This window comes from Chinchilla lanigera, unplaced genomic scaffold, assembly GCF_000276665.1.
Source record: "Chinchilla lanigera isolate Chin_1 unplaced genomic scaffold, ChiLan1.0 scaffold00015, whole genome shotgun sequence".
Classification (NCBI taxonomy): Eukaryota; Metazoa; Chordata; class Mammalia; order Rodentia; family Chinchillidae; genus Chinchilla; species Chinchilla lanigera.
In genome coordinates this window covers 7,765,457-7,788,982 of record NW_004955416.1, presented here as the reverse complement: position 1 = coordinate 7,788,982, position 23,526 = coordinate 7,765,457, and the positions used below count along the sequence as shown (strand labels likewise).

General features: G+C 51.8%; 1 protein-coding gene, 1 long non-coding RNA gene and 1 pseudogene across 2 annotated transcripts; 1 reads left to right on the top strand and 2 right to left on the bottom strand.

Moving 5' to 3' along the window:
* Positions 1–8,574: 8,574 nt before the first annotated feature.
* On the bottom strand, positions 8,575–16,330 carry Vps18 (vacuolar protein sorting 18 homolog (S. cerevisiae)). The gene is made up of 5 exons (XM_005381269.2): positions 15,943–16,330; positions 14,691–14,832; positions 13,212–13,303; positions 11,213–13,086; positions 8,575–9,785 (listed from the first exon to the last, which is right to left on the bottom strand). Exons 1-5 carry the CDS (start codon positions 16,031–16,033, stop codon positions 9,060–9,062), a joined length of 2,925 nt encoding a protein of 974 aa, XP_005381326.1. The 5' UTR covers positions 16,034–16,330; the 3' UTR covers positions 8,575–9,059.
* Positions 16,331–16,660: 330 nt separating this feature from the next.
* Positions 16,661–21,006, top strand: LOC106148168. The gene is made up of 2 exons (XR_001233354.1): positions 16,661–16,762; positions 18,869–21,006. It is a non-coding gene; the product is annotated as an uncharacterized LOC106148168 (long non-coding RNA).
* Positions 21,007–22,537: 1,531 nt separating this feature from the next.
* Positions 22,538–22,879, bottom strand: LOC102029393 (annotated as a pseudogene).
* Between the last annotated feature and the right edge of the window lie 647 nt (positions 22,880–23,526).

Below are 23,526 nucleotides of genomic sequence, written 5' to 3'. Positions count from 1 at the left end.
GCATATAGTGTATGCATACTTTTTTTTCAGTGCTGGGGATGAAACCCAGGAACTTGTGCATGCATGACAAGTGTTCTACTGCTGAGCTACTTCCCCTGTCTGCATAAACATTTATAATTTAAAAAGCTTGGAGGGGCTAAGGATATAGCTCAGTGGTACAGCACTTGCCTAGCATGTATGAAGCTCTGGGGGCTGGGGATACAGCTTAGTGGCATAAGCACCTGCCTGGCAAGCACAAGGTCCTGAATTCAATTCCCATTACCAAAAAAAAGAAGCTCTGGGTTCCATCCCCAGCACTGCAAAAACACACAAACAAACAAAGCAAAACAACATCAGGAAACTTATTTCAGGGCTGGGGATCTAGCTCAGTGGTACAAGTGCCTGCCTGGCAAGTGCAAGGTCCTGAGTACAATTCCCAGAACACACACAAAAAACTATTTCCCTGGGTGGTGCACTGCATGCCTGTGGTCTAAGCACCTGGGAAGCAGAAGTAGAAAGATCTACACTTGAGTCCAGGAGTTGAAGGCCAGCCTGGGCCACATAGTGAGACCCTATCTTGAAAGACAGAAAAAGAGAGAGAAAAAGGGAGAGAGGGAGGAAAGAAAAAAAGAAAAAGGAAGGCAGGAAGGAAGTGAGTTTAGGGACATTCTCCTGGACGGAAGTGTTAGAAGCTATCAGAAGCCCCTTTCAGACTGGGTGCCAGGGTGAGGCAAGGGAATGTGGGGGAGGGGTGGCAAGTTGTGGGCACACAGTCCCCATGCTCTCTCTTCTCCATGGCCCCCTTTAGGCCCACATAGGTCCCAGGTGGTGCCATGCTCCCTGCGGGGGATGAAATGGTCCTCTCCCCTGGTCCCCAAGCTGGCTGAAGTACAGCGATGGTCAGGCCAGGGTCCGCTAACTGCCCTACATTTCGTGTCATCCCCAGAAGAAAAGTCCCTGGCGGGAGGCGGCCCTCTGCCCGGAGGCTGTTCCCTCAAGCGGCCAAGGTAAGAAGTGGGGGATTTCCAAGCTGGGACAGGGCTGACTTCACTACTAGGGGCTCCTCTCCTTTCTCTGGCATCCTCACTCCAGGACAGAAACTGCAGTTGGGCCCATGTGCTCGAGGATTCAGGGCAGTAGAGTCAGCTAGGCCCCTCCAGCTGCTACTTCCCACTCCAGAGGGAACCCCAGGGCTGCACCTGGGACCCACAGGGACCCAGCCCTGGAAGACCCCGACGGGCATCTCCAGGAGGGGTTGGGGTCTGGAAATCCAGAGCCATACTTACTCATGGGCCTGTGGGGAATGAGTCAAATTGATGAATGCCCCTGCCTAACCCCAGGTCCTGCCCCACAGCTGCTGGTAGGCCTGGTGGTTAGAGGAATGGCCACTCTGGATCTTAGTCCACACACTCCCTTAGTTGGCCAGCACTTCCATGGCAGCTAGAGAGTCAAAGGAGCCAGCGTGGGCCCATGGGGAGCAGGGAGCTCCCTGAAACCCTGATCCACAGGAAAGAGGAGCTATACCTGCACTGCCCGTATTCCTGCCCTGCTCTCAACTGGTATCTGTAACCCCCACCACCAAGTGGAGGGACAGGGAGGAAGTCGTAGTATTAAACACATGTCCCAGCTCCAAGTCAGCCTGCTCAGGCCCAGCTAGCAGGGTTAGGAAACAGCTAGATTCTCCCTCTACCCTCGTGGCATCTCCTGGGCCTCTGATACTTGTGATTGATGTGTGTATGCTGTGGCCATGTGCATGTGAGCTCCGTGCATATGTGTAGGCTTGTGTGACTAGAGTGTGCCTGGTCAAAAAATAGGCAGGGACTCATGCAAGTGAAATAATAAATCTAGCCACCATCATGGTAGGCTAGTACCTGTGCCAAGAGGCTTTACATCCATTATCACCAATCTGCATGCCAACTAAACCTCTGAAGGGAGGTGTTATGACCTGCATTTTACAAAGCAGTAAACGTTTAACTCAAAGAAGTTAAACGACCAGTCTCAGGTCACATGGGAATCAAATCTACTGCGGGGCTTGCACGCAGGTCAATCTAAGGCCAAGCCAGAGATCTTTCCATTGGCTCTCTCCGTGCGGTCCTCCTCAATTATGCTCCATCTGCTCCTTGTCTCTGAGGCCCTGGCTTCCCCCGTCTGAGGTGACCGGCTCCTCCTCTATCCCCTCCCCTCCCACCAGTCAAGGTGGCAAAGCAGAGCCTGATTAAGACTGTGCGAAGCCCAGGACACTGCACATAGACCTTCATGCACCACGCCAGGCCCCAGTTCAGAGAGGGTCTGGCTGGCCCTAGGAAGGATCAGCTAGGGCAGAGCTGGGGCAGCTGTTTATAGTAAACAGAAAGCTCTGGAGGAAGGAAGGAGGGGAGGGGCTGGGTGGTCATGGAGACAGGGACTGAGCAGCAGGGCCTCAGGCCTGATCACAAGGACTGGGAAGGACTGGGAATGCATCCTTGCCTGTAGGGCTGGAGGGGACCCAGAGAAGTCCAGGGAGGGCACCCCGGGCAGGCTGGATGGGCAGGTCCGACAGGCCCACTGAGGACATCCTCCTCTTCATCAGGCTTTTACTCTTGTTAACAACAACAATGACGATTTATTGAGCTGCCCAGGCACTTGCAAATATGTTTTCTTATCCAACCAGATGGTAGGTATAATAAAATCCTCTAAGGGCTGGGATGTGGCTCAGTGGCAGAGCTCTTGCCTTGCATGCACAGGCCCTGAGTTTGATCCCAGCACCACAAAGAAAAGAAAAAGCTTCTAATTTATAGATGAGGAAATGGATCAGAAAGATTAAGCTATTTATCAAGGTCACATAGTTTGTAAATGAGAACAGAAATTTTGGATCAAAAACTCTTTCTACCCAGGTAGGAAATACTACAGCCAGTGAAGCTAAGTGGGCAGGGAAACTGAGTCCCTTATGTGCCAAAGGGACTTTTCCAGGCTTCTGGTGTTAGTTAATGAGATTGCTGGGGACAGACCAGTGTGTTCTGGTTCTAACCACCAGACCACACGGCCTCTCCATGGCTGACACAGGGAAGGTCCAAGGAGAAACTCCCTTCCCAGTCCCAGCCTAGAAGGTAGCTCTTCCCCAGTGAACACGGCTGGGCCCGTGGAGGCCACGCTGGGCCAGGGTGTGGTGTGGGATGCTGGGGGGTTTCTGCCCACACATATGGTTTCCAGATTTCAGGGGATGAAAAGTAGGCCCTGAGGGGCGGAAATGGGGGATGTGCGATGACAAATTTAGACTGATTGCTTAAAAAAAAAAAAAAAAGCCAAGAAACCCTAAAAAATAAAAGCAAAAATTCCACCAGAAAACCAGAGGGAATTATTTGATTGTGAAACAGAGCCATGAGGCACCGCACGGTTTAATGCGGAACAGTATCAAGAGACTGACTGTTCAGAGGATTCAGTGGGGAGGGAGGCTCTGCTGGCCGTTCCTCCCTTGTGTGTTGGGGTCTGGGACAGGTACAGCATGGAGCAGTATGCCTGGGAGATGTCTGGGGGGAGCGCAGCTGGGCTAGAGGCGGGTGTGTGTGTGTGTGTGTGTGTGAGAGAAAGAGAGAGAGAGAGAGAGAGACGGGGGGGGGGAGAGACAGAGAGCGAGCTCCTGCGAGGTGTGGGCCCTTCAGAGTCATAGCCCAATGTCCTGCTGGCTGTGGCCAGGGAACTGTCCCAGTCGCCTTTGCGGTTGGTCCATTCTCCAGGGTATGCGAAAGGACAAGTGGTAGGTAAGGCTTGAGGGTGTCTCAGAGTTTTAGCCTTTAGGGAAATGGCCAGGAACAGGAGGTAAAAAAGAAGACGTCTGCCTGGAATTTGCCTGCAGCAGGCCCAAAGGGGGTCAAAGGGCAAGAGGGGACAAGGGGGACTTCCTGAAGCTCTCAGGGGAGTGCCAGCCAGTCAGGCTGTTGTGCAAACTCTGGGCTGGACAGAGAGGGCAGACTGGCAGAGGGGCCAGGCCTGCTCAGTGGCCAGAGAGAGGTCTGTCCATCCCTTTCAGCATGTCCCATTGGTCATCTGGAGTTGGAATCATGCCTTCCTCCTCCAGGAAACCAGGACCCTGCCCCCAAGAGAGCACTCCCGTCCCACCTCAGTGGTTGTATTCTCATCCAGAGTCCCTCTTCCCCAGAGTCCCCACTCTGCCAAAAACCAGAAAACTCTTCTTCAATAAGCCTCCTTCTTCCAATCCCACTGATTCCCAGAGAAGAGGGTTCGAGAGGCAAGAGCTGCTGTAGTGCTTAAGAAGTCCTAGACCTAGAGGATGAGGTTCAGGGTAAAAGGAAGAGAAACCAGTGGCCAGAGACTGCTCCATAGCCCGGGCCTGGGCTCAGTTTCCAGATGTACTGGACCGTTCTTGGTGAAGCTCTGTAAGAGCTGGGCAAGGTGTGCTGTGTACTCACATTAGGATCTGAGGCTCTATAGGGCACAATTAGCCTGGTGGTGACGGCTGATAAATAGTAGGGCAAAGACCTGCATTTGCTCTTTCCAGCGTCAGCTCAAGCCACTTTGGCTGGAGGTGGAAAATGAGCATCAGGAAGGGCCCCTAGGATAATGTCTGCCCCACCATGGGCACAGGATCCCTGCCAACCGCCAAGGATCCAACTTCTTTTCGATTATCTGTGAAAAGGGTAGCTCAGTGTTTCTAAATGGGGTTCCTGGGCACCCAGAGAGATTGGTGGAAGAGGAAGGGACAAGCTGAACAGGGGTGGGTGTGAACCATCCAGCCTAGTTTTCCCCAGATGTGCTCAGCAAATGAAATCCAGGGACTGGACATCCAAGAAGGTTTCTATTTGAACAGGATTCCACAGCCCTCCATGGTCTCTGAGATCTCTGCAGCTCTGGCCCACTGGCAGCCAAGAGCAGTTCAGGTCCCGGGCTGAGGATCTGGAGAAGGAAGTAGGGTGGGTTTTGCCTGGGCTTCTAGCCTTGTGGCGAAGAGAGCCAGGGAAGAAGCAGGTTGTGCTTCAAGGTTGTGAGATTGGACCATAGCAAGGAAGGTGAGCTGCCAGGATATATGGCACCTGCCTCTGCACCTGGGAAACACAAACAGAACTTTGGCCACAGCAGCCTGAGAACCAAGAACAGCACTCATCTTCCTGGGGTCAGACAAATGCTCCTTGCCCTGTTTTCAATCCTGTCTTGCCCTAATGGACATCAGTTTCTGGTTGCCAACCGAGGGCAATTAAACCTGCCATGACCTCATGGCACGGCTCCTGACTGCTTAGTTCAAAAATTACTTCAAGAAATGTATTTTGGTGGTGCATGCCTGTAATCCCAGCACTCTCGAAGGCTGAGGCAGGACCATCAGAAGTTTGAGCCCAGCCTGGGCAATTTAACAACTTAAGACCCTGTAAATAAAAGTTTTAAAAAGTGGAGGTGGGGGCTGGGATGCAACTCAGTATAAAGGCCCTATATTCAACCCCTAACACAGCTAAAAAATAAAAAAATAAAAAATAATTACTTCAAAAGCAGAGATTCCCTGGAAAAGAAAACACCAATCCTGGGCATTCAGACAGGGGACCAATCCCTTGAAAGGAAAATCCTAGGTTGTGCCCCTTTATTGGTCAGCCTAAGCCAAAGCTGCCTGCTCTGCCTTAGTTTTCCTTTTTGCAACATGGTCATGAGAACACTGTCTCTGTCCCGGCGGCTTGAGCAGGCACAGCTCCTGGACAGCATCACCTCCACGCTCCAGGTGAAGGGTCGCCCAAGCACTGGACTACCCAGCATCCTTCTCTTCACCGTCCCCCCACTGACCACTGTTCGCACTCAGCCTGCCGCAGGGCCCAGCCTCGCCCCACAAACGCTAAGCTGCCAGCAGGGTCCTTTGTGGTGCTGGTCCCGTGTGGCACTGCCTAGGGGCCCCACCATGGGGCAACAGATGGACCTATGGTCTCCACAGAACAATAGTGGGGGAGGGGCCCTGGCATTGCCCGCCCCAAACAGGAAGCATTGCATGAGCTTCAAAGGACTGGCAGGGCCAAGGGGCTGAGTGGTGGAGCCAGTGCCAGAACTGGCGGCTGCCTGAAGAGCTGCCTGCCAGTCTCAGGATGCCCAGCCTGGTGATGGGGGCTGGGTCATGGTGGCCAGAGCAGCTGGAGGATGGGCAGAGGGGGCCTTGCATGCTCACAGCTGCGGCTCCCGGGCTGAAAGCAGGTTGGAGAAAGGGGGCTTGGGCGTTGGGCTGTTTCAGTTTGCATGCCACTGGCCAGGGAGGCTGCAGGTTCCCTCTTAGGCCACAGTCCGCCAGGCCCTCCAGCAAGCAACAAGAGGGGTAGGGCTGGCACTAAGCCTGCCGCCCACTCCCCGCCTCCTGCTCCCAGCTGCTCTGCTCAGAGCCTTTTCCTTTCCACTTCCTGTTCACACAGGGGGGGCGGGAAGTGGAGGGAGGAAGCTGGGGGGAGTCGTGTAGGGGGGACCCATTGAATAAAAGGAATTAACCGTTTCCCTCCTCTGACCTCTGGGAATTTCCGCCTGTGAAAGTGTCTCGAAGAATCAGAATCGATAGAGCTAGGGGGACGGAGGCGAGGTGTGCCCCCTTGGTGCCCCTCCCCCACCCGCTGGTGGTGGGGCCAGATAACTCCCTCTGGGCCCCTAACCTTTTGTTTCCCTGGCGCCAAGGGCGGCCCTGGAGCCTGGTGGCCTTAGGGACCCCTCCAACCAACGGGGGTGGTGCCAGGTCCTAGTCTGCGCCCCGAGCCTTGGAGGGGGGAAGGGCAGGAACCCGAGAAAGGTCGTCCCGAAGGGAATGAGCTCACACCCAGCCTGCCAGCCTGAGCCGCGCGCCCCATGTCAGGCTGGTGCCCTTGGCCAGTATGCCCGGGAGGCGGCCTGGGGACTCCAGGCCGGCACACCCTCTGGCGGCCACTCCCCCAGAAGTGGGGGTTTGGGACGCCAGTAGACAGCGCCCCCTCGTGCCAGTGACCAACTGGGCAGCATGGGCCCCCAGGGCCCTCTCAGGGTGGGACTCAGGAAGCACCTGCTCCCCAGGACCAGTGCCCGCCCAGTGCATCCCCCAGGTGGCTTCCTTGTTTACAGGCCTCCTGCCCTGGTCCCAGCGTCACTGCCTGTGGCCACGCCTCCTATTTCCAGGAGCAGCTCATTCATCTTGGCGGCTGCCCACGCAACTGCTCCCCCCTTCTTCTTTCTGACCCTCCCCCAGGCTGAGGGCCAGAGCCCCGAAGTGCTTTTCTCTGCTCTGCGTTCCAGGCCCTGCTTGTTTCCAGGGATCTAAGAGCTGTGGCTTCCCGTTGCCCTGACTCACCGGAACCCCATTCTGTCAGTGCCAGGGAAGCTGGGGGCCTTTTCCCAGGAAAGAGGAAGCAGCCTAGGACCAGATGGGGAGGCTTAGCAGAAGGGGAAGGGGCATCCCAGGCTGCTTTAGCCAAGCCCTCTGGGAGCAAAGAGCAATGGAGTAGTGCTTGGTTCACTACAGTTATCAGGTACCAATTATGTGTAAAACAGAAGTGCAGAACTGTTTTACCTAAGCAAGTGACCGAGCCACTGGCAGACCAAGGTTTTCTACCAGTACTCACTGATGGGACAGTAGAGACCCCTACGCCATTGTCGAGTTATATTAGATGCGAGTCTTAGGCCACACGGAAAGAGGATGGGAGCAGGGCTGCATGCTGCACCACACCCTGCAGCAGCAGAGAACACATTACAATGCACTCTACCCACCCAAGATACCCCTCCCTCCACTCGCTCCTACTCTTGCTTCAGGGAAAGGACGGGGAGCCTGGGCAGCCAGGCAACTTCTAACCCACGCTGGCAGAGCCTGTGAAGAGATCCTGTTGTTTTGGGGACTTCAGCAGGGACAGATCCAACCAGGACTGCAGAAGGTAACATTTCTAGGAGAGGATTACACTGGGGGAAGAGAAGGAGACATTTACCAGCCTGATTAAAGGAACACTTTTTTCTCCCCCTGCCTGGGCCAGCTGGTACATCACACCAGCTGGGCAGTACACCATGAACACCTGTTGGGGCAAAGGGTGTGCAGCTGCTGTCGTGGGAAGGCCCCACTCCAGGACTCCCTAGGACTCAGCCTCCAGAGCCAACTTCAGGAGTCTAACCTGGAGGGTGGAGCAGGTCATGGGAGCAAGGTGAGGAGAAAACAGATCTGCTGAATCCCACAAATAGTTACAATAGCCACAGAAGGGCCAGGTAAAGCCAGAAAGGCAGGGATCCAAGCTGGCAAAGGGGCAAGCAAAATCTAGCACATGTAAGGGCTAATGGAAGGAAGAATGAGGTGCTCAGAATCACGGCAGCAGAGACATCTAGAAAATTCTTGTGACAACCAGGGAGGGAAAAGCTAAAGCAGCACTAAGACTGATCTGAGGAATTCCGTGGGCAGTAGCACCACCTGCTGACTGGAGGGAGGAACAGCCCTTGCTCCGGAATCATGCTGGTAGCGGGGGGCAGGGCTGTAATGCCCCACACAGCCCTGCAGGCAGGGGACCCAGTGGACAAGAAAGCCAGCAGAATCCAACAAGCTCATCCTGTCTCAGGTGATGGGCTGTGCGCAAAGGCTGGAGCACCCAGCCCGCCTAGAGATCACTTACACCCCCCCAACCCAGCATCAGCGCCACGCCATCAATTTCAGAGCTGCCAGTGCAGCAGTTTAATATTCTCCACCCACCGCTATCTCCCACTGTGCCCATGAGGCCCTCAGACACACAGACTCCTCACACAGGAGCCCTGGAGTGTGCATCACCTTCCCGCCATTCCCCACGCCTGGGACGGCTGCCTTCCCACCTCTGGGACACGCAGTGCACAAAGGAGACGGCCTCCCCTGAGGGAGAAGAGGTAGGTCCAGAGACCACAGAGTGGACAAGGATCCTCTCAGTCCAGAAGGTGCGGGTGGGGAATAACAAGGTTGAGACACAGGGGTGGGAATGGGCTGCAGGTCTGGGGGGACCGCAGTCTAAGCAGGTCAGAGCACAGTGGGAGGCCGGCAGAATGACTCCCACTCCCAACCCACACAAACTGCAAGACTGAGCACAGACTAGGTGTGGCCTTCCCAAGAGGCACGAGCAGCTGCTCCCCTTGCCTGTCCACTGTGTTGGGGACACACCATCCTACAGCCAGCTGAGGTACTCCTCCTCATAGCGCTGCGGGTCAATGAAGGGCCGGTCAATGGAGCGGATCATCAGCTCCCCACAGTACACGCACTCAGCAGCTACCAGTTCATCTAGGTCAGCCTTGAGCTGTTCCCGGCTGGGCCCACCAGCAGCAACTCCACCCTCAGCCTCTTTGGCCCGGGCAGAACCCTTGGCTGGGGGTGGTGCAGCCCCCAGCTTTCGCTGCAGCTCCTCCAGCCGGGCCTGCTTGTAAGCAGGCAGGCCAGGCCGCACAGCCTGCAACAGGCAGTCAGCATGGAACATGTGGCCACAGAGGAAGAGGTAAAAAGGGCGGTTGAGGAGGGGGAAGTCGCAGGTAGCGCATTTGTCCTGAGGCTCCACAGTGCCATAGCGGCCCCGCAGCTCCTGCAAATCTCGCCGGATGCGCTGGGCACTGGCTGTGGCCTCTTCCATCTCCTTCTGCAGCTCCTGGATGTGCTGGTTGTAGGCCTTAAGTGAGCTACAGATTGCCTCCTTGAAATGGTCAATGGTGACAAAATCAGGGAAGAAGGGTAGCACATCCTCAATCTTGAGTAGGGGACAGCTGGCCAGACAGGCCATGGCGGTCTGCACGTCTTCCTCTTCCTGTACCACGTGCCGAGCGATCTTGAGCCACAGTTTCTTGCGGAGCTCCTCATCCTCCTCAGGCAAGTCTGCACATTGCATAGCCAGGTCCATGTCCACCTGTGGGGAAACCGTGGAAGTCAGGGTCAAGGCCCTCCCCACCCCAGACTGAGCCTGTGGGACAGACACTTGCAGGGAGAGCCTGGGCCTGAGGAGAGGATTCAGGCAGAATTCCCACCACTGTAGGCAGCCAGAGGGCCAGGACAGAAGACTGTGTCAGCAATAAGCCTGTCCCTGACACAGCTATGGAAAAGCTACTAATGTGGCAGTGTTCTAACTTTAGTGAATTTAAAAATCACTTTGGAACATATTCAGAATCTCTTTTTTGGTGGTGGGCACTGCTTGGGGTTGAACCAAGGGCCTCCTGCATGCTGGACAATCACTCTCCCACAAAGCTACATCCCCAGCCCCAGCATACAGATTTTTGAGTCCTGTCCTCAGGCATTCTGCTTCAGTAAATCCTGGTTGGTAAGTTCAGGCTGAGGAATCTGCATGTTCACTAGCACTTCATGTGATCATAAACTAAGGGACGATTCATAATCTTAGAAATGTAATTCAGCACATTTTCTGTCTTCTAACATATATAGCTGGCCGTAGTGGCACACACCTGTAATCCCAGCACTTGGGAGGCTCAAGAAGGAGGATTGTTGTGAGTTTGAGACCAACCGGGGCTACAAAGTGGACTCCAGGTCAGCCTGAACTGCATAGTGAGACACTGTCTCAAAAAGACCAAAAAAAAAGTATATACTGGCCACTGTGCTGAGTACTTTTCTTTCTTTTTTTTTGAGATAGGCACTATGCAGTTCAGGCTGGCCTTGAGCTGTTTGTAACTCAGGCTGGTCTTGGGTTTTTTTGTTGTTGTTGTTGTTGTTTCTGGTACCGGGAATCAAACTCACGACCTTGCACTTGCCAGGCAGGCGCTGTGCCACTGAGCTAGATCCCCAGCCCCACCCCAAGCTGGTCTTGAACTTGCAATGATTCTCCTGCCTTAGCCTCCTGAGTACTATGATTATAGGCATACACCACCACACTCAGCCTGAGTACTTTTCTTATATAGTATGAGGTGAGAATACTCAACATTACCCCCATTTTAAAGCCAAATAAGCCAGGTGTAGTACCTGTAATTCCAGTACTCAGGAAGCTAAGGCAGGAGGATTGCTGTGAGTTTGAGGCCAGCCTGGGCTACACAGTGATTTCAGGGCCAGGCTGAACTACACAGCAGACCCTGTCTCATTAAAAAAAAAAAAAAAAGCCAAAATAATCTGAGGCATAGGGAAGTTCAGGAAGCAGCCCAAGGTCACAAGTCGAGTTAAGTGGCAGGGCCAGAATTCAACCCTGACTTCCAACTCTGTCCTTAACCTCTACATTATAGTGCCTCTCTGCAAGAGAAGTCAGCACCCTCTACCCTTGCCCCGCATCCTGCCAACTCTTTAGTCTCTCAGACTACTGCTCTCCAGGTCCCTCTCCTGGCTGGGGTCAAGACTTACCTGCAGGGCCAGGTCCACAGCCTCCTCGTACAGCTCCAGCACCTTGTAGACGTGGACACAAGCACGGTGGTGGCCGTGCTCAGCACAGAGCCGCAGCGCATACTTAAGGTCATAATGTACACGGTGTGGGCTGGCACCAGCCTGCTCTAGGTAGGCCAGCAGTGAGGCTGGCTGGCCACGGGCGTACAGTGACAGCAGGTAGTTGTGAATGGCCTGCTCAGTCTCCCCAAGCACATTCACGCAGAACTCCATGTAGCGGATAGCCTGGCTCACCTGCTGGGCCTCACCACCCTGGCTATAGTTTACCAGAGCAGGGATGAGCTGCCGGGCATCCAGCCGGCTGCCCATCTCGATCCAGGCATCTACCAGCTGGCAGGGGATATGACGGATGAGGATGGGTGAGAACTTGTAGAAGAGCTGGGGGTCACGGTGGCCGGCAAGCACAGCCAAGGCCTCCTCATAGGCCTCATGCTGGCAGTGGTACGCCACCACCCGCTCATAGTCCTGCATGATCACAGCAAAGTACACCATATGCTCCATGTCCCCATGACTGGCGAGCAGCTCATGGATAGAGGCCCGGCTGGCAAAGAGCCACTCCTTGTGGCGAGGGCTGCTGAGAAAGGTGCGGAAGCGCTCTCGGGTCTCCCGATAGAGGTTCAGGGCCTCTGGGTCACCCTGCAGAGCCCCAAGCCGGCTCAGATAGAGTTCTGTCAGCCAGGTGGTCAGCAGCGTGGCCTGGGTACGCTCGCCTGGCTTCAAACTAGCCAGTTTTCGCTGTAGGAACTCAGCCAGGGCCTCCTCCTGCCGGGCCTCCAAGAATTTCAGGGCAATCTCCTCAAAGTAGCTCTGGGTCTGGGCATAGCAGTGGGCACTTTCCAGGTAGCGACGCTGACGGAAGCAGAAATCGGCCTCCCGGGCCAGAACTGTGTCCAGGCAGTCAGGTCGTTCCCGACAGTACTCCTTGGCCAGGTCAAAGCGGTTCATGTCCAAGTAGGTGCGCCAGACATCACGGGACTCACGCTGTACGTGGTAGCGGAAGACAGCGCGCTCAGTATAGGCCCATAGCTGACCTGTGGAAGAGTCCTTCACCATGTGCTTGAGTGGCCCAAACTTCTCCAGGAAGTGATCTCGCAGTACCACCTGCCCTGTCAGGGTGCACACAGCTTCCACCCGGTCCACCAACAGCAGTAGGAAGTGGAACTGGGTCAGGACGATGGCTAGGGGCGGGCTGGCCCCAGGACCTACTCCTTCTGGGTACTCCCAGACGCGCTCTTCACTCAGGAGGGAGTCGGGGCGCCCACAGTCCAATGAACCATACAACACGCCATCCCCCATCATCCAGGCGAAGGCTCGGGGTGCAGAGCGCAGCTTGGGTACATAGAAAGCCAACTCACTGTAGCCTAGGTTGCTGGGAAACTCACGGAATGGGGGTGGGTGGTCTGTGTAGGCAGCAAAGAGCCCTGAGAAGCCCTGGGCCTCAGTTCCCTCTGCTGCCGCTCGGCCTATGAACTGGAAGAGGCGCTGCCGAGTGGTGGCAATAACAAAGCCACGCCCATCAGGACCCCGCTCAGCCTCCAGGGAGCACACAGGTGCTGGACCCCCTTCTTCGTTCAGCACATACAATGGACGGAAGTAGAGATCTGGGGCAGGGCCAAAAAGCCCACCCTCACTGGCTGAGAGCTCTGCTTCGAAGATCTGACCTTGGGCAGTTCCAACCAGGATGGGACCTGTGCTGCTCTCGGTGCCCAGTGCCTTGTTCCAGCCCACACTCTCCACCAGCTGCCCCTTCCAGCGTGCTAGTGGCCGCACCTTCTGTCCATTACGGTTCATGTAAAGGACCTCCGTGCTGCTCAGAGCAATCAGCAGGTGAGAACCTAGAGTGGGCAGAACACGGCACCCGAGTGGATGCTGCCATTCCTGTCCCTTCCCCATCAAATCCCCCTCACCCAGGCAGTGACTTATCCGCAGCCCCCTCCTCCGACCTTCACCACCAAATTACCAGTAGGGTCCAGGAACATCTTGTGCACTTTGGAATCATCCTTGCGCCCCAGCTCCACATGGTTGGGCTCATTGGCCTTGCCCAAGTCGATGCTGTGGGGACAAGAGTAGGGTCGATGCTGTAGGGTCACTCTAGAGAAGGCAGATCCTTTTCTAGATCACCAACCTCTTAATAATCTGATAAAACCCAGTCTTCCTTCCCTTTAATCTACATATACACAAAAAAATTCTGAATATAATCCCAAGAGAAGAGTAAAATCTATACAGGGTCCGACTTAACCGCCAGCTAGTCAGGTATGATGGTGCACACCTGTAGTCTCAGCACTCTGGGAGGCTGAGGCAGGCAAGTCTGAGTCAGCCTCTGAGCAATTTAGTGATTTAGCAAGACTCTGTCTCAGAATTTAATACAAGTGGGAGGAGAGGAAAGGGCTATAGCTCTGTGACATGATTCATACTGCATTTGTTTCATTTTTTTTTTTTTGCATTTGTTTCATTTTATCCGCAATTATTCTGCAGTAAGATATCTATAGAGTTGGGTATGGTGACTCACCCCTGTAATCCCAGCATATAAGAGGCTGAGGCAGGAGAATCAGCATGAGTTTAAGGCCAACCTGGGTTATATAATGAGTTCAAGGCTAACCTTGAACCTGTCTCAAAAACCAAAAGCTACCTATAGCGATCTACAGATACATATCTTTGTCCTTATGGTTTCTAATTTTCTAGCTGGAGTAAGCTCTCCCTTTAGATAAGAATTTATTAAACATTTAATAAAATTTATTAAATGTTCTTTCAATATTCTCATTCTTTAATATTTAAATAACTAGTCCATGTAGAATTCATTTTTGTAAGACAGAAGCCTAGCTGTTTTATCCTAGATGGTTTTCTAGACAGATAAACCATTTTGCTGGCATGTATTATTTTCATTTCATTTTTTTTTTTTTTTTTTGGTTTTGCTTTTTTTCCAGTACCAGGAATCGAACTCATGACCTCACACTTGCCAGGCAGGCGCTGTGCTGCTGAGCTAAATCCCCAACCCTATTTCCATTTCTAACAGATATATTTCACGACTCTAGACAGTTCCAGTGATCTATATGACTAACTTGTGGACTAGGGCTACTCCACAGACGAAGGACCATGTTAAGAGATTAGATGTCATTGTGGTTTTTGTTTTGTTTTGTTTTGTTTTGTTTCTGGATCCGGGAATTGAACTCACGACCTTACGCTTGCCAGGTAGGCGCTGTGCCACTGAGCTAAATCCCCAGCTAGATGTATTGTTTAAGATTCCACAGGTGCAATCTGAATCCACATCTCTGATTTTTTACTAGTATACTATATTGGTTCTGTTTGGGAAGGGACAGACTATTTCTTAAAAATTACAAATCTCTCTCTTCACTGCCTAGAGTGAAAGAAAGGCCTGGGTCAGCTGACAGTCACCATACCTCTCCACTCCCTCCTCTTAAACCTTTGGGCTCCTACCTACCGGAGGAGGATATCCTTCCCCAGGCTCAGGCAGAGCTGATTGCAAGACACCACAAGACTGGTGATTCGGTCAGAAGGTGTAAAGTCGATGCGCTGCTTTGTGAAGATGGGCACTTCCTTCTCTAGCTGGGCATTCACATAGCCTGGAGGACAGAAACGAAGAAAAGATAAGCTACAGAAGGGAAGGACAGGCACAAAAAAAAACCCCAAAAAACAAAAAACAAAAAAAACCCTCAAGAAATAGCAGTGCGGGCTGGGGATATAGCTCAGTAGCTCAGCACCTGACTGGTAAGCACGAGGTCATGAGTTTAATTCCCAGTACCAAAAAAAAAAAAAAAAAAAAAGGGAAACAGCAGTGCTACTTGCCACACCTTCTCATAATATTCCTATATGTAGGGTCTTGATTAACAGTTTGGTATCAGGTAATTTGCTGGTCACCTTTGCAAGAATCCTGGACTCTTCCTACATTGCTGACCTGAGATGCTGTTAACAGCACACTGTACCCCCTCCCAGTGGTAAGAGGGGGAGGGAGGAGTCTGGGGGGGAGGTGGTATCTGTAGGGGGAGATGGTCTGGGCCCAGCTTTCCCAGCTCAATTTAAATATTCCAGCTCCATTTTTCTCTCCTCCTACCGTGCAGTCGTGAGACCCAGTGAGGCTCCAAAAGACTGCAAGGCAGAGAAAGCCCTGGGGAACCGTTCCTGCAGCTGCTTTCTCTCTAATCGGTTGCTCAAAATATCCCAGGGCTCTGCCAACTCTGCTCTATTTTCTATAAAATTTCCCCTAAAATCCAGGCTGCACCCAGCTGTAGCCCAGGCCAAGAATACCTCATTTCCATATTTCCCTGTTCAGTGACAAAGTTCCCTTTAGGAGCACCTCTCCTTCCCTACAACATTCCTCTTCCACCAGTTTCTTCACTCATTTCCACCCTCCCACCCTCCGAAGGCGAGGGGCCTGGGGGCACAGCACCGAATCTGTCCGGAGAAGCCCAGAGCCTATTTCAGTTCTCCCAAGAACCTAGCTGCAGCCCTGTAGGAAGGCACTTCCTTATCTGAGTCCCAGTTCTCTCTTTAAAAACAACTCTACCGGCAGGGCCTAGATCCAGCGGTTGCTCCTGGAGCGCTTTCAAACTTCGACCCACCGCCCGCCGAGCATCAAGAGAGCCCGAGAAGGGACCTGAGTCTGGAATGCACATCCTGGAGGCGACTGCGAACCCCTGGGACCGCCCTCTCCGCAGCTGCTAGGAAAGCCTTACCCGAGTGGGGGATGGCCACGCTTGGGCAGCCGGGCTGCAAGACGGCGGAGCGGGACAGCGAGTCCTCGTACTCGTCCAGGATGGACGCCATGGCGCTTGGCCTCTAGGCTCTTCCTCCGGGGCCCGGGGATCACAGCAGGGCTCCCCTCGGGCCCCGTCGCCCCGGACCGGAAGCTGTGACTCCCCAGCCTCTGACAGATCTGGAAAACTGCCGCCGCTTCCTTTTAAAAACCCTGAGACTTTTTCTCTCACGCCCTGTAGAGCAGGAAGATCGCCGAGCGCTCCCCGAATCTGGTACAGTCCTGCACCCCAATCCCGCCCCCAAGAGAGCACAGGATCCCTGGAGCCGATCCCAAGTGATCCCAGCCTCGCCCAGGCAGCTCAGCTGACTCCCCGTGACGCGCGCCTATGACGTAACTTCCGGGTCCGAAAGCCCCACGTTAACTAGAGCTGAACGCGATCTCCGAGCTGAACGCGATCCCCGCGCCGCTGGGGGACGTGGCGAGGACCTCGGAGAAGGACAGGAGCGGTCTGGCCCTGCCCAGCCTGAGTCCTCTCGCCAGTCCGTGCTGCAGTTGCGCGCCTGGACACCAAGGGCCGACCCGGCCCTCAGCCCCGTCGCTAACCCGTCCGAGCTGTTGGACCCCGGCTGATCCTAGGCTTTCAGAACCAGGCTTCTCAGCTCATGTGGTCGCCCTGCGTGGATAAGCTGCCCGAAGACCCAGTCGAATCACAGTCGCTGTCTATCTTCACAAGAGACAGGCGGAGCAGTCCCACTCCTTGAGCTCACTGTCTTCCAGAAAGTGGCAGAGCTGGGGAGGTCAGGAAGCCCCGTGCCGGTTACTCAGTCTGGCCCACGGTGGCCCTCGTGTGGGTGGAGGGCAAGGGCTACCCGGGAGGGCGCCGGGCTGCTTCCCTCACTGCCTTGCGGGAGGTGGGTGGGCCACATGGTCTGTGCAAGGCCGGGTGCTGCGCTGGAGTCACACAGGTGACACGGCTGCCCTACCCTGGGAAAGGCTGTCAGCCAGCAGGAGCAGTGCTCAATGCACTAGTCATGAATGATAGGAAACTGGTTTTTTTTTTTTAAATTAATTTTTTTTGAGATAGAGTCTCCTATGTAGTCCAGGCTGGCCTCGAATTCTGAGTAATCCTTCTGCCTCAGCCTCCCAAGTGCTGGAGTTACAGATGTGCACCACCACTCCTGGCTTTATTAATATATTTTTAATCTTTTACAATTTTTTATTTTTATTGGTTTATATGTTTGTAGTACATAACTAGGAAAGTAACTGATGAATTTATTCATAAAGTCACTCATTCCAAAGTGGACATCTAGGGGCTGGGGATTTAGTTAAGTGGCACAGCGCCTGCCTGGCAAGCGTGAGGCCTTGAGTTCTATTCCTGGTACTGGGAAAAAACAAAACAAAACAAAAAAAATTAACAAAATGGACATCCAGTCTGGATTTTTTTTTTTTTTTTTTGTACTGGGACTCAAACTCAGGACCTTGAGCTTGCCAGGCAAGCACTGTGCCACTGAGCTATATCCCCAGCCCTGTTTTATTTTTTTAAGGTAGAGTCTTGCTATATAGTTCAGACTAGCTTTGAACTCACTATGTAGCCCAGACTGGCCTCATACTCACAGTGATCCTCCTGCCTCAGCCTCCTGAGTGCTGGGATTACAGGTGTGTGTCACCATGCCTGGCTGAATACCTCTTTATCAGGCACCCTTTCAGCCTCTGAGTGATACAGCAGAAATGCTAGATGTTGGTATATGTTGAATGTTGAAAGGTATTTTCACAGATTTGACCTGTTCCTTGACAAAGGATATTAGGGAAAGGTACACTGAGTAGAAATGAATGGGATAAGCAATTGAGACCTAAAATTTGGCCTTAGATTTTAAATATTTAATTTGTTCCTATAAACCTTGTCAAAAAAAAAAAAAAACCATTGGTGTTTTAAAAGAAATGCTAGATGTCAGATATGTCAAGTTCGTGTTCCTTGACGTCAAAGAATGAATTCTAAGGAACAATGGAGATCAGAGTAGGACTACTTATTGGAGAAAAGGAATAGGGAATAGGAATGGGGAATGGGAATAGCTCCTGAGAGACAGGAGGGGCCCCAAGGGGACCAATGAACTCACTTCTTGAAGTTTTATAGAGCAAAATCACAAGGCCAGTACAACATGGGTCAAAATTATGATCAACCAATAAGATTACAGGTGTAAGGAGCAGCAAGAGGCAGAGACCAGCCAATAACACCAGGCTATGTAAAGGCAACATGGTGTGGAATTTATTGTGCCTGGGTGGAGGCAGGCAGAGGGCCTTTGCAGGAAGCAGAGAAGTGGCTTTTTAAAAAGAAGGCTTAGGGCTGGGGATTTAGCTCAGTGGCAGAGCACCTGCCTGGCAAACGCAAGGTCATGAGTTTGATTCCTGGTACCAGGGAGAAAAATAAATAAATAAAAATAAGGCTTAAAAGAAAGCAAGAGACATTAGGCAGGAAGATCTTAGTAAACATCAGTGGTCAAAGTTCTCTAGATGTTTCATGCCTCAGTGGGTAAAGTCCTTGAGGCGTCCAGTGTGAATGCTTGGGTGCCTTTAGATGTCCAGGTGCTTGCAAGAGTCCATATTCCATCTTACCTCTTCTAAGAAATCCTGTGTCTGCTGAAGGCAGCCCCAGTGCTAAGCTAAGAACAATGCCTCTGCTGGCAGGTTGGGTACTGGGAGAGTCATGTCCAAATTAAGCCTTAGGAAAAGTACAGTCGCTTAGGTAATACTGATCCAATGGTGGAATGACATCATTAACCTTGGTTGATAATCTATAGTCTTGTCTTTAGTCTTAGTCATGGTGGGAGAGTATGGCCCACCTCTAATGAGATAATGGGAACTCTCAAAAGGGTGATATTAATAATCTCAAGCTTCCTATCCCTTAGGGAAGTTTGCGGATCTGGCCATTGTGACTTTAATCTTCTTCCGGTGCGCCTCCAGCCACAGTTTCGATCTGTTCCCATCTTCTGCTGCACTGACTTCCTCGAGGGCTCAGCCCTGTCTGACTGCCTACACAATATCCACCTAACTTAGCTATCTATAGTATGAGGACATAGGAGGGGACAAAACAAACATCCCTGCCCTCCTGGACACGCTCAGAGATGTGGTCACAGTGCTGTGAGAACATGAAGGAGCAAGGGAAGCTTGTGAAGCTTGGCAGGAACAAGGGACGATCTGGGTGTGTGGAGAAGGTGGGAGCCGCCGGCCCAGGGCACTGCATTTGGAGCTCTGACACCTGCCTGGTCAACCTAGATAGACTCTGCCTCCTGGGGCCACCGACTCTCGGGCGCTGAAGCCAAGGTCATCACTGCCCTCACTTGTTGGTAGCCGTGTCCTAGCAACTAAAGAGTGTCCTTCACTCTCAGAGCTGTCCAGTTGATACTGTCCTGCTGCTTTAGCCAAACTTCCCCAGAAGGAGAAGAGGACTATGACCTACACCAGCCCTGGATGAGGGCTGTCTGGATCCAGAAGCGTACCAGCTATAGAGGGTTGCACTGCCTGGGTCATGTCCCAAGGTCCTACTTCTGCCCAGACCTGCAGCTGTGACACCACTTTCCAGTGGGAGGCCGCAGGTGGGAGGGAAGAAGTGTCCTGCTGGCTGATAAGCAGGAGGTGTCTGCCTGGGGAAAAATAAGGCTCCACCCTGGGGTTCCTGTCACCTGCCTTCAGGTCTGACCTGACCACAGGGGTATCCCCTCTTTGCGGAGTCCATCCCGACTAGGAATGTTGTCCCAGGAAGGCAGAGTACTTCTGGTTTCTGCCTCACTGACCCTAGTGCCCCTGCCCAGGCTCCACAGCTCTCTGGGATGTGTGCAGTGGGTGCTAGGAGGACTGTTTGCTGCAGACGTGGTGCATTCTCCCTGGTGAGCTGATGACAGCAGTCCACTGCACAGACTCATTCTTCAGCCCTTCAGCTGGACTTTGGAGTAGGAGCCAGAAAGAAGCCTTCTTATCCCTACCCAAAACTTAGCCAGCTAATGTCTTAGCCTTGGTTGCCTCCTTTGTAGAAACAGGTGTACAGTGATAATACCTAACAACACAGACCCTTGTGGGTCTGTGTTGAGTAGATGAAGTGAGCTAAGTGAAAACTCACTGCTGAGCACAATGCCCAGCACAGAGCATGTGCTCATTAGTAGCTTTAATCCACAGTCCTCTTAAATCCACCTCCTCTGAGAAGCCTCCCAGACTCCTCAGAACAGATACGGCTTTTCTTATTGTGGCCACTTGGGGGCACTTCACTATAAAACATTGGCGTTTTGCTTTGATAGAACAGAAGCTGATAATGGAGAGTAAGGCAGAGGATGAGGCTGAGGAGGTCCCTTAGAGAAATGACAATGAGATATAGAGCCCCTGGTCGGTAGCCCACACAGCCCAGTGTGGCAGCAGAGGAGAGGATTTGGGTATGAAAGCAGGTGAACTTGGCTGAATCATGTATCACCTCCAAGGCCATAAAAGGAAAGACGTTAAATGGACCACAGCCAAACGCAAAATAAAGGCCTGCAAACATTGTGGTCTTTTGGGGTAAAATGCTGGAGTTCTGGGGAGCGGGAGAAATGGGCCAGGCCATGACAGGTAGTGCAAGCTATGGAAAGGGCTTTGGTTGGGGATGAGGTCACCTGATGTGGGTTCTGGAAAGATGGGTGGTGACTTGGGTGGAGCTCACCTCAGAGGGGAGGAGAACTGAGGCAGCAGCACAGAAGTCTTGAGACTCCAAAATGGGAAAGAGTAGACTGGGGTGATGGAGAAGGTTCTGAGGAAGGACCCTTTGGACTTAGTGGCAGGTTAGATGAGGGGGGAGAAAGAAGAGTACAAGATGACTCTTGGGGACACCTGGCGGATGGTGGTGCTGACACCTTTGTGCGTGGGGAGGAGGAGCTGGGTGGGAAGGGGTGGAGGGCATGGTTCAGCTCAGTCTGGACAGCTGCCCGTGACACCTGCAGGCCTTCACTGGGGAAGCCCCAGAACCGTGGGTAAACTCTTGCAGTGTACTCACCAGCTCACTAATAAATATTAATTGCATGAATGCACTCTCTCATGCCTTGGGTTTTACATTTGTACCAAGAGAAAAAAAAAAAATCTCAGCTGGGTGTGTTGGCACACGCCTGTAATCCCAGCCCTCGGGAGGCTGAAGCAGGAGGATTGTTGCAAGTTCAAGACCAGCCTGAGCTACAAAGTGAGCTCAAGGCCAGCCTGAACTGCATAGTGAGACCCTGCCTCAAAAAGACAAAAAAGCAAAAAACAAAACAAAACAAAAAACCCACCCCATCTTGGCAGAATTGTACAAGTAATAGCATATATCATGCAAATTCTTTAGTGCTGGACCAGTTTCTAGAAAATGTGCATTGCAAATTACCTGTAGGTAGTAACTGCTCACTAAATGCAGACCCAGACCAAGAGGAGTGATTTCTTTTTGTTTGATTTTTTCCTAATCTTTTTTAAAATTTCATTGGTACATTTTAGATACATATAATGATAACACTCATCATAGGGAATTTGTACCTGTACATGATAGATCTTGCTTTTTTTTCTCATTCCCTTCCCTTCCCTGCAGCCCCTCTTCCCCTCCTTATTTACAAAAGCTTTGTTGCCATTTTTCCTTTTCTCACTTTTTTCTTTCACCCTTTTTCCTTTCTCCCCCTCCTTTGTTCCCCTTCTCATCTGAACATTTTCTTCCATTTCCCAATATCTATTATTCATTTTGGTCCTTATTTACACTTTTGGTTTCTCACACCAGAGAAACAATGTGGTATTTAAACTTCTGTGTCTGATTTATTTCATTTAAGAGTATGATCTCAAGGTGCATCCATTCAGCTAGAAATGTCTCAAGCTTAACTTCTTTGTGTCAGAATAGTATTCCATTTTATAAACAAATCCCATATCTTCTTTTCTTTTTTGGGTTTTTTTCCGGTACCGGGAATCGAACTCACGACCTTGCAGTTGCCAGGCAGGCGCTGTGCCGCTGAGCTAAATCCCCAGCCCCCCATATCTTCTTTATCCATTTCTTGGTTGATAGGCATTTGGGCTGTTTCCAAGATTTACCTATTATGAACTGTGCTGCTATAAACACAGGTGTGCATATTTGCTGTTGTATGATCCTTTTAATTCTTTCAAGATGATACCAAGAAAAGGAATAACTGGGTTGAATAGAACCTGTACTCCTAGTTTTTAAGGAATCTCCACACTGATTTCCACAGTGGTTGTACCAGTGTACACTCCCACCAACAGTGGAGAAGGGTTCCTTTTCCCCCACAGCTCCACCAGTATTTGTTATTGGTTGATTTGTTGATGTTAATAGTCTTTTTTTTTTTTTTCCCCAGTACCAGGAATCAAACACACAACCTTGTGCTTGCCAGGCAGGCACTGTGCCATTGAGCTAAATCCCCAGCCCTTAATAGTCATTCTTTCTGAGGTGAGGTGGAATCTCAGCATTTTTTTTTGTACCAGAAATTTTGAACTCAGGACATCATGCTTGCCAGGCAGGTGCTGCACCGCTGAGCTATATTCCCGGCACTTGTTTTGTTTTGTTTTGTTTTGTTTTGTTGTCACGTGTCTGCCTTTATTGTGAGCAGCAAGGGGGATACTTCTAACAACAGTAAAAAAATTAATTTACAAAAGCAGGGACTCAGTGAAGCCTCCAGGCTACCCCAGAGACTCATACGTAGATGCCAACCCAGAGCAGGAGGAAGAGGACACCAAACCCCATGAAGAGCGAGGCCACCAGGGAGATGAGGAGCTCTTTGTAGATGTCCCTCGTGTACTTGGTGGAGGTGACCTCATAGACAAAGAACCAGGCGGTAAAGAACATGCCAATGGCCAGAAGCACCACGGTCAGATGGGGGAAGACAGCTGGGTTAACAGGGCTGGTGTATCTATCTGCTCATGGCCTCGAGCTCCATCTCGCCCAGCACAGACTAAGCCGCCGCTTGCCACCGGAAGAACCTTGTTTTGTTTTTTTGAGGCAGAGTCTCACTATGTAGTTCAGCCTGGCCTTGAACTTGCTCTTGTAGCCTAGGCTGGCCTCAAACTCACAGGGATCTGCCTCAGCCTCCCAAGTGCTGGGATTACAAGCTTGTGCCACCATGCTCAGCTCAGTGTTGATTTAATTTGCATCTCTCAAATGACCAGTGATGTTGAACACTTTTTCAAATATTTATTTGCCATTTCTACTTCATTTGAGAAGTGTCTATTCATTTCAGAAGACAATTTTTGGACTGGGTCTTTAAATTTGGGGGGGTCTGTGTTTTTTTTTTAGTTACTTATATGTTCTAGGTAGTATTTTATTGTTTGGGTTTTTTTGTTGTTTTTTTTTGTTTTGTTTTTTTGTTTGTTTGAGACAGAGTTTCACTAGGCAATTCAGGCTGGACTTGAACTCACTTTGTAGCCCAAGCTGGCCTCAAACTCACAGTGATCCTCCTGTCTCAGCCTCCTGAGAAGTGGAATTATAGGCATGTGCCACCATGCCCTGTTTTGAGGAACAGTGATATTTCAGCCTGGGGGTTATGTACTCATTCTTGGTAGTTTCTCTTGCTGTGCAAAAGCTTTT

Excerpts from the sequence above, each read along its gene's own strand:
- Vps18 (XM_005381269.2), bottom strand. The coding sequence starts at position 16,033 with ATGGCGTCCATCCTGGACGAGTACGAGGACTCGCTGTCCCGCTCCGCC. Across the intron at positions 14,833-15,942 it reads CGTGGCCATCCCCCACTCGG|GCTATGTGAATGCCCAGCTA; the intron begins GTAAGGCTTTCC and ends TCTGTCCTCCAG. Across the intron at positions 13,087-13,211 it reads GATGTTCCTGGACCCTACTG|GTTCTCACCTGCTGATTGCT; the intron begins GTAATTTGGTGG and ends TGCCCACTCTAG.